The following is a 13,939-nucleotide window of genomic DNA, read 5'->3' as shown; positions in this document are numbered from 1 at the left end:
TGACTCCCTGCCCGTCAAGATCACCCAACAAGATGTGAAAGTGATGTTAAATTTGCTAGAGGAGGTGTGTACTGCCTTCCCTGCCCGGCCAGCCTGAGCCTGAGCCAGGCCTCTGTTTTAATTCTGCCCCAGAGGGGTAGGAGTCTTGTCTTTTTTCTGCTTGATTATTTCTCTGGGGGCCAAGCTGGGGGTCCCTCTTATGGAAGACAGGTACATGGAGGATGTCTAGGCTGGAATTGCTTCTTGAGCCACCTGGTCTGATCTGTTCTTTTCCAGAAGGGGAAGCCGAGTCAGACCCCCACAATGGGCCAATGGCAGGTTCTTTTCTAGTACCTGGAGCACTAGGGTGTGGGGAGGGTTTCCCCTAGTGGCCTAGCTTCCCTTTGACGCCTGTGTACTCCCTAGCTCTCCCACCCGCCTGGGGGACCTCAGAAAACAGGAAAGTATTCCCCATGGATGGGGGCCCTCTGCAGAGACAGCGGGGCCTAAATGAGGCAGCTCGAATTGGCCAGTCCTTGGTGAGACAGATCAGTGTTCTGATGGAGGAGAACAGCAAACTGGAAGCCGTGCTGGGCTCAGCCAGGGAGGAGGCAACCGGATGGGGAGGAGGGGAGGGGGTGTGCCATCTCAGACCTACCTGCAGTCCCTCCTACCCCCCCCCACAGTGCCTGGACCTGTGCTCGCCCCCGCCTTTGTTTCAACAGGGCCCCTCTCCCCCACCGCCAGATTTTACACCTCAGACACCAGGTGAGCTTGCAAGGTGACCTCCTTCAGCCCTATTCAGACTCTGAGGAGGAGCAGGAGGAGGAAGAGGAGGAGGAGGAAGAGGAAGAACAGCAGCATAATCAGTCCTACAGAGCCCCTGGGCCGTGAGTGTCCTGCCTTTTCACCTGGGCAGCCCCTTCTTCGTGCCTCAGTTTCCCTGTTTGCAAACAGGAACACTGACGCTGTGCCTGCCGGCAGAGTTGCTGGGGCTAATGGAGACCACCACTCTGAGCCCAAGTGGGCAGAGACCCTGGGTGGGCTGGGACCTGGGTCCCGCACCCCTTGCACGCTGACTCCCATAGCTCTCACCCTAGGACTTCTCTGTGGGAGATGGAGTCACTGCCCTACTGCCCGCGGCCGGCAGCCCTGCTGGAGGAGGAGAATGAGCAGCTGACAGAGGAGGTGAGCATGTGGGAAGAGGGCACATCCACGGCCAGGGGGTGGACTCCCCTGCCCCTCCCGCCCTCCCTTTTAGGCCTCTCAACTCAACACCCTCAAGGAGGAGGAGCAGATGCTCATCCTGGCTGTGTGGAGCAGTTTGTACCTTGCGGGGAGAGGGAAGAACTCAGAGCTCGGCCTGTAGAAACCTGAGTTTGAGTCCCTGCTCTGGCACTTCTTAGCTGTGTGAGCTTGGGCAAGTTCCTTGACCTCCCTGAACCTTCATCTTTAGCAGTAGGAAGTACACTGTCAGCCCTGCGGACCTCTCCGGGGCACAGCTTAGGAAGTGCATTTGGCACACTGTAAAAAGCTGTCCAGAAGCCCTGGAGACCCTCTAATCCAGTGACCTTTTGTTATTTGGGGCACAAGAAGGAGGGGCCTCGAAGTAAGAACGCCAGGAGCTGCCATCGACCAGACACTGAGGCCGCCGGGGCAAAGCCAGGGGCTGTGCTGCTCCCAGGAGTTTCCGAAGAAGAGGGAGGCACAGCGTATGTCCCTGAGGAGCTCAGGTCTGGCTGTGAGATGCAGACACCAAACAATGCAATGGCTGAACTCATGCTGTTCCCCCCAGGCCTGACATTCCTTCTCCCTGGTTCCTCAGCTCCCCTGTGGGCCCCACGGGTCCCCAAGTCCCTGACATAGGAACTGGTCCCTAAGTTCTGTTGCTTCCACCTCCTCAGAGAGGCTCAAGGGTCTTTCCATCTCCTCACCTCCCTGCCTCTAGCCCAGGCCCCGCCTTACCTGGTCTCCCTGCCCGGATTGCTGCCCTTCTAGGTCATTCCGCACACAGCCCAAACAAGTTTCCTAAAACCACATCTGACCACGTCGCCCTCTGCCTAAAACTCCAAGCTTCCCATTGGCCAAAGGGTAACCTCAACCCCCCCGCCCCAGCCCTGACCATCTGGGCCCTGCCCAGTGTCCGAGCCCTCTGTCCCAGTGTCTTGTGATTGCCTCTGGGCCTCTGTACACCCTGGCTGGGCCTTGCTTGCCCTTCTGCGCCTGGCCAAGCCCCACTTGCCCCGCAGAGGTCTTAGCTTTGCAGACCCGGTAAGGCAAGACCTGGTGCTGCAGCTGAGACCCCCAGGAGCCCATTACACTTGCTCCCTCAGAGCCCAATGCTCTGGTGGGATCTGCTCGCCTATCACCCTCCCCACTAGACTTGAGCCCCGTGTGTGCTGGGACTAGGTCCTGCAGACTGATCACCCAGGGCCTTGCTCCATGTCAGTTAACATTTACTGAAAAGAAGACTGGGTGAGGAAGGCGAATCCTGCAAACCCAGAGCCCTCCGTGGGAGCTGAGGGGTGGGGTGGACCGAGGCACTGGGAGGGCTGGACTGGTTCCCGAAGACGAAGGGATCTGGTGCTGACCTTCGGTCTCCGCTTGTCCCCAGCTGAGGCCAGCCAGCGGATGGCTGAGCTGTCAGAGGTGTTGGCGCTCAGGATGGAGAACCAGGACCAGCAGCACAGGGAGGTCACGGAGCTGCAGCAACGCTGCCCATCGGTGCATCGGAGTGTGCCCAGGGCTCCTTCCTGTCACGGCCCCGCAACACCCAAGCCCCCTCTTCCCTGTTCTTGCCTCATGGGGCTCTTGGACTGGGGCCAGGCCCCCGACCCCTCTCTGCATCCGAGTCCAAGTTAGAGGGGATCTCATCCCAGGGAGGGGACCAGGTCCCAGAGAGGGTCACGGGGCGTTCCAGGAACCAGGCTGCGTGACTCTCCTGCCTTATGTGGCCTCATTCCACATGACTTCATACTTAACGGGCTGCTACAGCCTCACCCATGCACCTGGGAAGACCTGCTGGAAGTGATGGGGAGGCCTTAGCAGGGCACTGCTCACCAGGCTTGGCTCCTTCCAGTGTGGGGCTGAGACCGAGAAGTTGCAGCAGCAGCTGGCTTCAGAGAAAGTCATCCAGATGCTCCAGAATGAGGTGAGGCTCCCCTTGGCTCCTGCCCCGGCCCTCGAGAGACCCTGGCCCAGAGCAGGGAGCTTGGGGCCCTTGGTCAGCTGCCTGACTTTTCCGGACAAGCTCCTTGAGCTGGGGACTGGGTCTGACCTCTGCACACTGGCAGTGTCAGGTACAGGGCCTGGCAGGTGGCATCTGAGTGGTAGGCAGGACCTACCTGGGGACACCCAGTGTGTCATTATGTGCGTCAGGGTCTGGGTCTCTCGCCTCTTAGCCCCCTGGGGAAAGGGAGGGCGAGGTGTGCCGGGCTGAGTGGGCCTGGGTCCCAATAGAACCCGCAAGTGGCTTCCCAGCTGCATGACCTGCGGGAGAAGTACTCAGAGCGTGGGGCATGCTGACCCAGGCTCAGGAGGAGGTGAAGACCCTTGTGAAGATGCCCACCTATGTCTTTGGTGCGGTGGCTCTCAGCCCACACCTCACATTAGGATCGTCTGCAGAGCTCTAAGCCCAGCCCCGTGCCCAGGGCACTAATGAGAAGTCTTCTCAAATCAGAAGCTATGATCTAAGGTGAGTCGCAGACTTCGGACTTAGGCTGCTACCTGTACCTACCTGGGAGGGTCAAGGTGAGAGATGAATGACACACCTGTAGCCTTTAAGTGCCGGTGTCCACCGGCCCTGTCACCCACTACACACGCTGTACCTCTGATGAGGACCCCTGGCTGCCCGCCTTCTGCCTCTGTGTGTTTGTGCCTTGGTCCTGCTGGCTGATATCCCTCCTTAGTCCCTTTCTGTGCCCGGAAGTAGGGGGCTGGAGTTCTGTGGGAACCCCTGGTAGTACCCCCTCCCCACCACAGGAGGCCCTTCCTGGTTTTCAGGAAACCCTGGCTGAGGAGCTCAGGAGGTCTGTAAGGAGGATTATCTCAGACCCTGTGTTTTTTATGGAAAGGTCCACTGCTGGGACCCCGGGGCCCTTGTCTCACGTTCCCAGAAAGGGGAGGGGATTTGCTTCTGACCTTCCTTCACTCCTGGGGCCCTTGTTTGTAGCCCCAGCTCCTCCCCCTTTTCTCTGTTCTCATGTCTGGGCCTGTCATTTCTCCCCAGGATTTTTTTACATGTTGGGGCCCCAGGGACTTTGCGGTGCCAGCTGATGTTGCCTTGGGATGCTGAAGGCCCTTTTCTCTGTTGAAGGATTCATGGAATGACAGAGAAGGAGGAGATGTCACGACTTGAGGAAGCTGGCTGGGGACTCCCTCACCAACTGCCCTCAGTTTTCAGCAATCAGACAACTACTTGCCACCCTAGAGAAGGCCCTATGCTCTTGGCTGAGTTGTTCTGGAAGGGGCTGCTCCCTTTTCCTTCAAATCTTGCCCCGTAGGTGGCCATCTGGTTTGGGCTGTTCCAAGTGGGGGCACCGAAGGCTTTCCTTCACCTCGACAGAGGCTGAGCATGAAGGAGCACTGGCCTAGGAGCTGGACACATTTGGGACTGAGTCCCAGTGTGGTCCCTTTATTGGCTGTGTGTCCTTGGCAAATGGCTTGAACTGTCTGAGCCCTACTAAAATGGATTTGTTCCTATGGCAACTAGCTGTGGGATGGGCTGGAACAGTGAAATCACGGAGGGGAGCAGTAGGAGGATTAACCTTGCTGGTCTGTTCTGTGCAACAGGGTGAAGGCGGGGTTTGTGCAGCGCTGGTGAACCTCCTTCCTACCCGGTGCCGGGGCTGCGTGTTTGAAGCCTTGAGGCTGGCATCCAGTTCCCTTTTCCCCTGCCTGGGACAGACCCGGGGAGTAGCCATCGGGTCTATGTATGGACCTCAACCCTGGTGGCTGGAGATGTCCTAGGGGCGGGAGGAAGAGGGGGGCTGGGGTCTCTGTCTGGGGTTGGCTCTCAGGGGGCACAGAAAGACTTTCCCGTCTCCCTGCCCAGATACATGCTGTGCTGCAGTGAGGTGCGAGAGCAGGACCGGGGGTTTGAGGCTGAGAAGGGGGTGCCGGTAGCAGAGGATTTTGTGGTGGAAGATTTTGTGCCTTTGGCAGAATTGGTGTCTGAGTGGGAACTGGGGGCCCCAGAAGAGGTGGCAGTTGAGGCGGGGGCGACAGAAGAGGCAGAGCTGATGTCTGAGGAGGTGGAGGCCTGGGAGGAGGTGGAGCCGGAGCTGGATGAGGCAACACAGAGGACCGTGGTGACCTCAGCCCTGCAGGCCGGCGACTTGGGTCCTGCAGGTCCTTCAGCAACTGGCTAACTGGCAGGAGGTGCAGTATATTTGGCAGCTGAGGCAGAAGATGCTCCAGAAGGGCGCCTGGGTGGCTCAGTCGGTTAAGCGAACGACTTATGCTAGGGTCATGATTTCGCAGTTCTCGAGATCGAGCCCTGCATCGGGCTCTGTGCTGACAGCTCAGAGCCTGCAGCCTGCTTCGAATTCTGTGTCTCCCTCTCTCTCTCTGCTCCTCCCCTGCTCATACTCTGTCTCTCTCTCAATAATAAATAAAAAACATTAAAAAACAAAAAGATGCTCCAGAAAGATGCATGCTCCCACAGGGGCCTCCCTCTGGCCAGAGCTACAGATCATCCATGAAAGGTGAGGGTAGGTGAGCCCCCTAAGTGCTCACTTACTCCAGCTTGGCCTCACCCAGTGTGGTGATTTGCATGGAATTTGTATGTCATACTCCAGGTTCCTGTCAGTGGGAACTATGGCTTCTGTGGAATTTGCGTAAGATTCCAGATCTCTACTCTTTTGTCTCCTGGGGTAGGAAGGCTGAAGGTCAAGACCAGGTACTACTGGGGTGCCTGGGTGGCTCAGTAGGTTGAGCGTCTGACTTCGGCTCAGGTTATGATCTCACAGTTTGTGGGTTCGAGCCCCATGTTGGGCTCTGTGCTGACAGCTAGCTCAGAGCCTGGAGCCTGCTTCGGATTCTGTGTCTCCCTTTCTCTCTGACCCTCCCCTGCTTGTGCTGTCTCTCTCTGTCTCTCTCTCAAAAAAAACCAACAACATTAAAAAAACATTTTAGGAAGACCAGGGCCTGCAGTCCCCCACTGCACTTCACCTTCTGGTCTCTGCTGTCCCCTTCTCCCTGTCTCCCACTCTGCACCTGATCCAAAGCTCCCCAGCTCTGCAGCAAGTATAGGAAGCGGGCTTGGAGCAGCAGCTCGGGGTGCTGACCCAGCCCTTTTAGAGGCTGGGGGAGGACTGGGCCAACCACCCTCCCGGGGCCTGGGAGGAAGAGTGTTCTGGGGCCACCCAGGCCACTCGGACAAAGGCCTCTGCCAGCAAGGGTCACAGTTGGACCAGTACCCTGGGTGAGTCTGAAGATGGGCTGGGTCTCCTCCAGGGTGCTGGTGGGTAGGCCAGGGTCTCCTTTCCCCAGCTGGGAGCCCCAAGGTTTGGGGAGCTGCACGTGCTGAGCTTGAACCCTGCCCTCATGGAGCTCACAGAGACACCAAAGGTGATTTCGTCATTGGCACTGTTTCCTTTAGTTCTCGCATCCCTGTAGGGAGCTGTTACCAGCCCCCTTTGTTAGGTGAGAAAACTGAGGTTCAGAGAGCTAAAGCAACTCGTTCAAGGTCACATAGCTGGAGTGAGTCTGAGCCTGTGCTGCTCACTACTCTGCCAGAATGACTTTTCCTGGCCTGTCTCTCCCCTCTGACCCTGTCTTGGTGCCTGCATGACCTATTTATTAGCTGTGAAATTTGTAGCCTCACCATCATATGTGACCTGCCCCGACTCCAGCCTCATCAGGTTTGCCATGTAAGGTTGTGCAGTTTGTAAACTGAACGGTGACCTCTGGCCGGCCAGTGGGCAGCCTGCAAAACCATCAGTCACAGCTGTCTTTCTGATATAGCGACAGGGCGTCGGCCCCTACCTGCTGGCCAAGCCCCCAGTTCACATCCACTCCTCTTCTCTTCCAGGCTTTGCTGTTTCCCAGCAGCCTGCAGAGGCCCCGCCGACAGCCTGAGGCCCCTCCTTCAGCTGCCTGGCCAAGTCCCACCTACCCCAGACCCTCCTTCCCATCCTCCCGGACAGGACCCCTCTGTCTGTCACCAGCCTGCCTTCTGTCAACCTGGACTGGGGCTTGAGGACCCAAGCCTTGACCCTTTGCGGAGATAGGGGGCCCTCATTCTGCAGCTGGTGCAAAAGCTAGTTCAGGTTGCCGGGCCCGGGGTCACATGGTAGCCCAGGGGATGGGGGTGTCTGAGGGGAGGCCTGTCTGCTGCCAGACCTGGCCCTGAGCTGGCGGCGGGGCTGAGACCTTGGTGTAGGTAGGTGTTCTGAGTACCGTTCTAACGACATGCCCTTGACCCGCAAGGTAAAGGTGGCCCCCAAGTCCTTGCTGACTTTTAGGTACCTGACCTTCTTCCTCTATTCTTGGGCCTTTCTTCTCAGTCCCTAATTACTGCTGGTAAGCAAGAGTATCTCTATGTGTGGGCCCACTGGGGGCCTCCCCCCATTTCCCTGCTTGCGGCCCCTTTGTCCAGGCTCCCTGTCCGTTGCTCCCTCGCCCCTACCCTGTCCTCCCCTCAGGGCTCTGTGCCTCTCCTTTCTTCATTCTAGGTGTTCTGCCCTTTCCCCACTCTTTCCGTCTAAACAGCTAGAGTCGCCCCCCCACCACATCAGTCTGTGTGGCGGGCTGCCAGAGGAGCTGCCTGAAGACAAGATATATGCCCTGACCAAACATCCGTCACCCATAGGGCAGAGCCGCGTTCTCGCTCCCAAATTAGGGCCGGAGACAGCCAGTCTGGGCTTTCTTATTGGGCCCCCAGGTGCTGGGCTGAAGCTGCAGTTTCCGTTCCTCCCGTACCCTAAATCATTTGTTATAATCATTTGACCCTGTTTCCTTAGCAACTGACCTACGTCGACCACCTTGTTTCCCGCCTTGTACCCTTTATAAGGTGTGTGTGTTCTCTCAATAAATGGGGCTTGATCAGAGACTTTGTCTTGCCTCCATTCTCTGTGCTCCCTGCCCTACCCCATTCTCACCCTCTCCCTCGGGACCTGCTTCGACTGACCTGTGGGCTGGGTCAAGTCTGGCCCTCTTCCCAGCTGTGCTGCTCATTCTCCTGTTTCTTGTCAGCTGGTGCACCTGTTGGTGCAGGAAATAAAGGACCTGTGCACTACCTGGCCTGGACTCCGGTGTCTTTCGCTGGGAGCACGCGTGCATGTGTGTGCGCTCATGCATGCGGCTTTGCGGGGGCAAAGTTGTGTAAAGAGGATGGGCTCCAATACTGGATCATGTGCCACGGACTTTTATTACATACATTACTTAGTTGTATCAACGAAGCATGTGGGGTGGTGGGTGAGAAGATGAAACACGTCCAGGCAGGCCTAACCGCTAGTTACAGATCCGGGATGTGAACCCAAGCCCTAGGGCCTCTGGAGCTCAGGCTCAGACAGGCTCCTTTCCCTGTTTTTCTCCTCTAGGGGTTCTGGCCCAGTGCCCTGCCTGTGAGGAGAGAGGCACGGGTGAGAATCACCCACTGTCTTAGGTCCCTCAGACCTGGAATCAGACCTGGAACAGCATTTGAAAACAAGTAGTTTGTTTGGAAGATGATCCAGGAATTGCTCTTGAGGACAGTGGGGAGTTGAGAACGGAAGGAAGCTAATGAAAGGGAGTGCTGGGCACTGATGCTTAATCCTGCAGGGAACTCTGGGAAGTAGTGTAGCCTTATGCAACTCAGGTGTGGTCTGTAGAGCATCACCCACATCTCCTGAGTGTTTGTCAGAAATGCAGATTCTCAGGTCCCATTCCAGACCTGTGAGTCAGAATCTGCATGGTTACAAGGACCCTGGGGAAGGCACATGCATATTGAAGTTTGGGACGCACCGAGATAGACCCCACCCAAAGGGGGAGAAAGCTGGACGTGCATCACCCAGCTGACATTTGTCACTGGCAGTCTTGCGGGCATTAATATGTTGCACTCTGTGCCCTGTGCATGGGTGAGGACGAGGCCTCTGGCACAAAATCCCAGTGGTTCCAATGGAATATGGACAGCACATGCTGGAATGGATATACATTTTTTAAACTTTATTTATTTTGAGAGAGAGCATGAGCGGGAGGGGCACAGAGAGGGAGAGAGAAGAATCCCAAGCAGGCTCTGCACTGTCAGCACAGAGCCCAATGTGGGGCTCAAACTCAATGAACCTTGAGATCATGACCTAAGCCGAAATCAAGAGCCGGATGCTTAACCAACTGAGCCACCCAGGTACCCCAGGAATGGATATTTTTAAATGGCTACACTTTATTTTTTAATTTTTCAAAAAGTAATCTCTATATGCAACATGGGCTCAAACTCATGACCCCAAGATCAAGAGTCACATGTAAAATGAACTGGCTAGGGGCCTGCCTCTAAATGGCTACACTTTACATGGTCGTTTGAAGGCCTATGCCATATCCTCAATGTTGCCTCTTGGCCTGCAAAGCCTAAAATATTTCCTATCTGGCTCTTTTAGAGAAAGTTTGCCAGGCCTGGGGGTCTGCACTGCAGTTCTCTTACCGGGACTTGCCAGAGACTTTATATGGTATCCTTGTCGACCACAGATATTTCTAGAGCTGTGGGGTCCGCCATGTTATATGGTTCAATCAGCAGAGCTGCCTGGACTGGCCTGAGAATTCTTTCTTTACAAAAAAATTTTTTTACTGTGTATTCATATTTTTTTTTTGAGAAAGAGAGAGAGTGTGAGCAAGAGAGGGGCAGAGAGAGACAGAGAGAAGGAGAGAGAGGGAGACACAGAATCTGAAGTAGGTTGACAGCACAGAGCCTGACGTGGGGCTTGAACCCACAAGCCATGAGATCATGACCTGAGCCGAAGTCAGACACGTAACCGAGCCACCCAGGTGCCCCCCGGGAATTTTTGCTTGATCTGGGCTCCACTGGTGGACTCCTGATTCACTTGATAAATGGGTCGGGGCAGTATTTCCAAGTATGGTAGTGTTGATTCCAAAACCCAGAGAATCCTAGCAAGCTCTGTGCCTCTTCTTCAATAGTAGAGGTGAGGTTTGCTCTGGACTACTGAGCCCCTAAACACTTTACCAGGATTCCTGAATTTTTGCAGGGCTTATTTGGCACATGTGTAACTTATCTTAGTACGACAGCCAGGCTGCTGGCCACTTCCTGCTCTCTAGGTCTGATTGTCACGATGACATCATTAAGTTGGGCCGGAGTGACGCTCTGCAGAATGTCTAGACGATTATATCAGATCGGATCAGATTGTGACAGAGAGCTGGGGAGTTAGGACGGACCTGGGCGAGACCACAAATGCGCACCGCTCTCTTTTTCAGGCAAACAGATGGGAAATAACGTGTTCATTACAACAACAGCAGGGCGTCAAGTCACACAGGGCGTGCTTGTCTCTCCTAGTAAAGCTGTCTGGTCTGGCGCCGCTGCTGCCATCGGGTGATCACTGGGTAAGTTGTAGTGTTAACTGCGACAGCGATAGGCCATCTGGTGTCCTCAGGGGTCATGCCTATGAATCGAATGGTGGTACGATGGAGCCCATCAGCCTTGCAGTCTTTAAGGGCAGCACTGACCTCTGCCATTCCATCTAAAACGTCTGGCGAGTAGGAGGGCAGCTTCAGTTGGCCTCCCCCACCACCGTGGTGGCACTTGCTCCCCATGACAGGGAATTAATGCCCCTGCTAATTATATCCGTCCCTATCGTGTACTCGGGGACCGGAGAATGACCACGGTTGTGTCCGAGGATCCATTGGATCGCTGTGAGACAGACTCCACCACATGTCACCTGGCCTGCATGCGCTCTCTTTGATGTGGATGGAGACATGATGGCATTTGGGGTCCTCTGGTGTGTCAGCTCAGGCCCTGTACACAACTGCTTTGGAAATATCTGAGTGTGCCTCCTTCACCAGTGTACAATGACACTGATTAACGGCCCCTTCCGAGAACTGATGCAGATTAGTAAACCAGACTGCGGATTGTGATTTTCCGTTTTGGCAGCTGACATCGGTCTTTGGCTCACTTGCTCTTGATCTGTTCTACTTCTTTAGGGCAAATCATACCTTCTTGGCCACCCATATTTCTCAGGTTTAGGGACACCATGGTCTATTAGCCGCCACCTCAAATCCTGTGGTTTAAGACCTCCTGGTCTTGCTCCTCATTATGGGAATTGAGTCTGCTTTGCCTCTGATGGTTGAGTGCTGCCACCTTGTCCCTTCTGTCCTGCAATCCTGTCATCCCCGTCTTAGTAGCCCCATCCATGGTAGCATCTCCTACCTCGACCCTGGCCGGCAGAGGCGAATCCCCACTGAACTTCTCAACAATGCTTATCTGTCCTCGCTAACTCATCCCTCCCATCCTTCGGGAAAGGACTATTCTCTGCGCCCTTGCGGGACCATAATACGTGATAGGTGCTCTTCGTCCATAACAATTCATTCTAGCCTGCCTACCCATCTTTTGACTCCTTTCTCAGTGCTCTGCTGGGACAATGGGCACTTCAGCTCCATTGCTAGAGCCCACTGCTTTGTCCAAGCTTCAGGGAGTCGTTCCCAGCAAGGCATTAGGACTGGCTCCGTGTGTCCTTGCCAGGAGATGGGAGACTGCCCTCCTCTCCCATATCAACACGCTCTCCCTACCCAGGCACCGAGCCCTTCTCCAGCCCACCTCCTTGGTCCGCCAGCCTCGAAAATCCGCTCCGGTGCGGGCTCTCCCGGTCCTGCTGCTACATGTTATCCAGCTTCTTCAGGTTCTGCAGGATTTGGGCTCAATAATCAGTTCCTTCCCCCCATACTTGGGACGGTGCTTTTCCACATCCTAGGACTTGACCCTAGTTTTTGGTTTGGAAGCCCTGAAGGGAGGTGGGGGTGGGGAACTTGAGAAACATCAGTTTGTAAGGGAGCTGCCTGAGGAAGGCCTTTGCGTGGTCCCCAGGTAAAGGGAACCTACTTTCCTCGGGCAAGATGGAGGCGGTCCCTCCAGCCCAGAAGGTTCCTGGAAACATGGGAGCTCAAAATTCTTTTTTAAAAAAATATTTATTTATTTTTGAGAGACAGAGTATGAGCAGGGAAAAGGCAGAGAGAGAGAGGGAGACAGAGAATCCCAAGCAGGCTCCACGCTGTCCACACAGAGACCAATGCAGAGCTTGAACTCAAGAACCATGAGATCATTACTTGAGCCGAAACCAAGAGTTGGATGCTTAACTGAATGAGCCACCCAGGAGCCCCAGAAGTTCAAAATTCTCAAGGGCATCTTCTCAGATGTCCCATGAAAGGTGTCATGGTCTCATGCCTTTTGTTCTAGGACTTAAAAAATTGTGTGCTTATTCGTTCATTCATTCATTCATTCACTCATTCATTTATTTTGAGATAGAGAGAGCAAGAGAGTGAGAGTGAGCACAGTGGGGAGGGGCAGGAAGAGTGGTAGGGAGAGAAATCCCAAGCAGGCTCTGCACTGTCAGCATGGAGCCGGACCAGGGGCTCGAACCCGCGAACTGTGAGATCATGCTCGGAGCCGAAACCGGGAGTCAGACGCTTGACTGACTGAGCCACCCAGGTGCCCCTCATTCTGGGGCTTTAATGGGGGATACTTGCTGGGGTTCCAATTTCAGCTTCCTTTGTTATCTGAGCTCTTACATTCGGATCTTGGGCTTAATTAATGGTTGGCTAACCTGAGCCTAACATTTTCTTCCTCCAGAGATTCTCTGGTGATTAATGGTAGCCAATCAACGCCATGGCCAAAAGCATCATCCCTCTTCTCTCAAATGCTGAATCAATTGCATAAGCCAGTGCACCTTCTTCCTAATTCACTAGGATGAGACTCTTAGTAACCCAACACTCCAGTGGGTATCAGCATCCTGTCAAGGGGGCTGGCTAGTGAAGGATCACATTCCAGAATCCCAAGATGAGAGCATTGTTTTAAAAAAACCGTCTGTTTTCAGATGAGTGTCCCTCACACACCCCGCCCTACCCCCAGGCAGACTCGGAGATAGGCATTTGAGTGTGAGTGGTTTATTTGCGTGGTGATCTCAAGTGGGACCATGAGGGTATGAGACGGGGAAGGGAGGCCAGTGAACAGAGGATGTCCTTGAGCACATTCCTGCTGGGGGCAAGTGGGGCTCAGGCTTGGAGCGGAATTCTGGAAGACAGAATTATCCCACCCAAGGGGTGATGGACTAGGGTATTTTATCCTCCAGTCGAGGGTGCTTGTGGAAGGATGCTGCTGACAGGCTCAGAACAGCAAGGGAATATGGGCGAAACACCAACCTGTGTCAGCCACTCACCCGCCCAGCTGACAAATATTTATTGGATACCCCCTGTTCTTGGGACCGGGGATACAGCGGGGAGGAGGGACGTGGGAGCCCCACTCTTAGAGAGTCTGCCTTCTAACTGGGGGAGGCAGACAATAAACTAACACACAAAACAATGACAGGGCGTGACCTAGGGAGAAAAGGGGGAGCCAGCCAGCCTCGGAAAAGCCTTCCAGGCACAGGGAATAGCAAGGACAAAGGTTCTGAGCAGGATGATCGAGCGTGGTGCACTGTGTAAGGGAAAGGGAGAGAGGAGAAAGGCGCTTGGCACCTGCCTTGGGGACTGCGGGGTTGACTTAGGGCTTTGGCACGGAGTTTAGGTTTTATTCTGAGTGCAACGGGAGGCATCGGGAGGTTGAAAAGGGCGCAGTTTGATTTCTCTTAGAAAGCTGCCTCTTGTTGCCACCTTTCCACCGTTTTCCACCTGCACGAGTAGATTAGCATTCAATGTTAGGCTCTGGGAATACCGAGAAGCAGGAGTCACGGGTTCCGGCCCCTGAGAGGGTTCTCAGTTCTCTCTGCTGCCTCAACCCTGTCCCCACTACCTCCCCTCTCCGAGGCCCACACATGACACAACGCGA

At 54.9% G+C, this 13,939-nt stretch overlaps 1 protein-coding gene across 1 annotated transcript; it reads left to right on the top strand.

Annotated features, from left to right (window-relative positions):
• The first annotated feature begins 116 nt into the window (after positions 1–116).
• HAP1 (huntingtin associated protein 1) lies at positions 117–7,059 on the top strand. The gene is given in 11 exon segments (XM_029927040.1): positions 117–590; positions 727–869; positions 1,080–1,167; positions 1,573–1,843; positions 2,594–2,703; positions 3,059–3,130; positions 3,961–4,079; positions 4,841–5,326; positions 5,328–5,459; positions 5,857–5,878; positions 6,946–7,059. Coding segments are annotated over 11 exon segments (1,695 nt in total). The 5' UTR covers positions 117–452.
• Positions 7,060–13,939: the final 6,880 nt, after the last annotated feature.

Source organism: Suricata suricatta, chromosome 17 (assembly GCF_006229205.1).
Source record: "Suricata suricatta isolate VVHF042 chromosome 17, meerkat_22Aug2017_6uvM2_HiC, whole genome shotgun sequence".
NCBI lineage: Eukaryota > Metazoa > Chordata > Mammalia > Carnivora > Herpestidae > Suricata > Suricata suricatta.
Note: the sequence above shows the minus strand (reverse complement) of the source record. Positions and strands in the feature narration are given on the sequence as shown.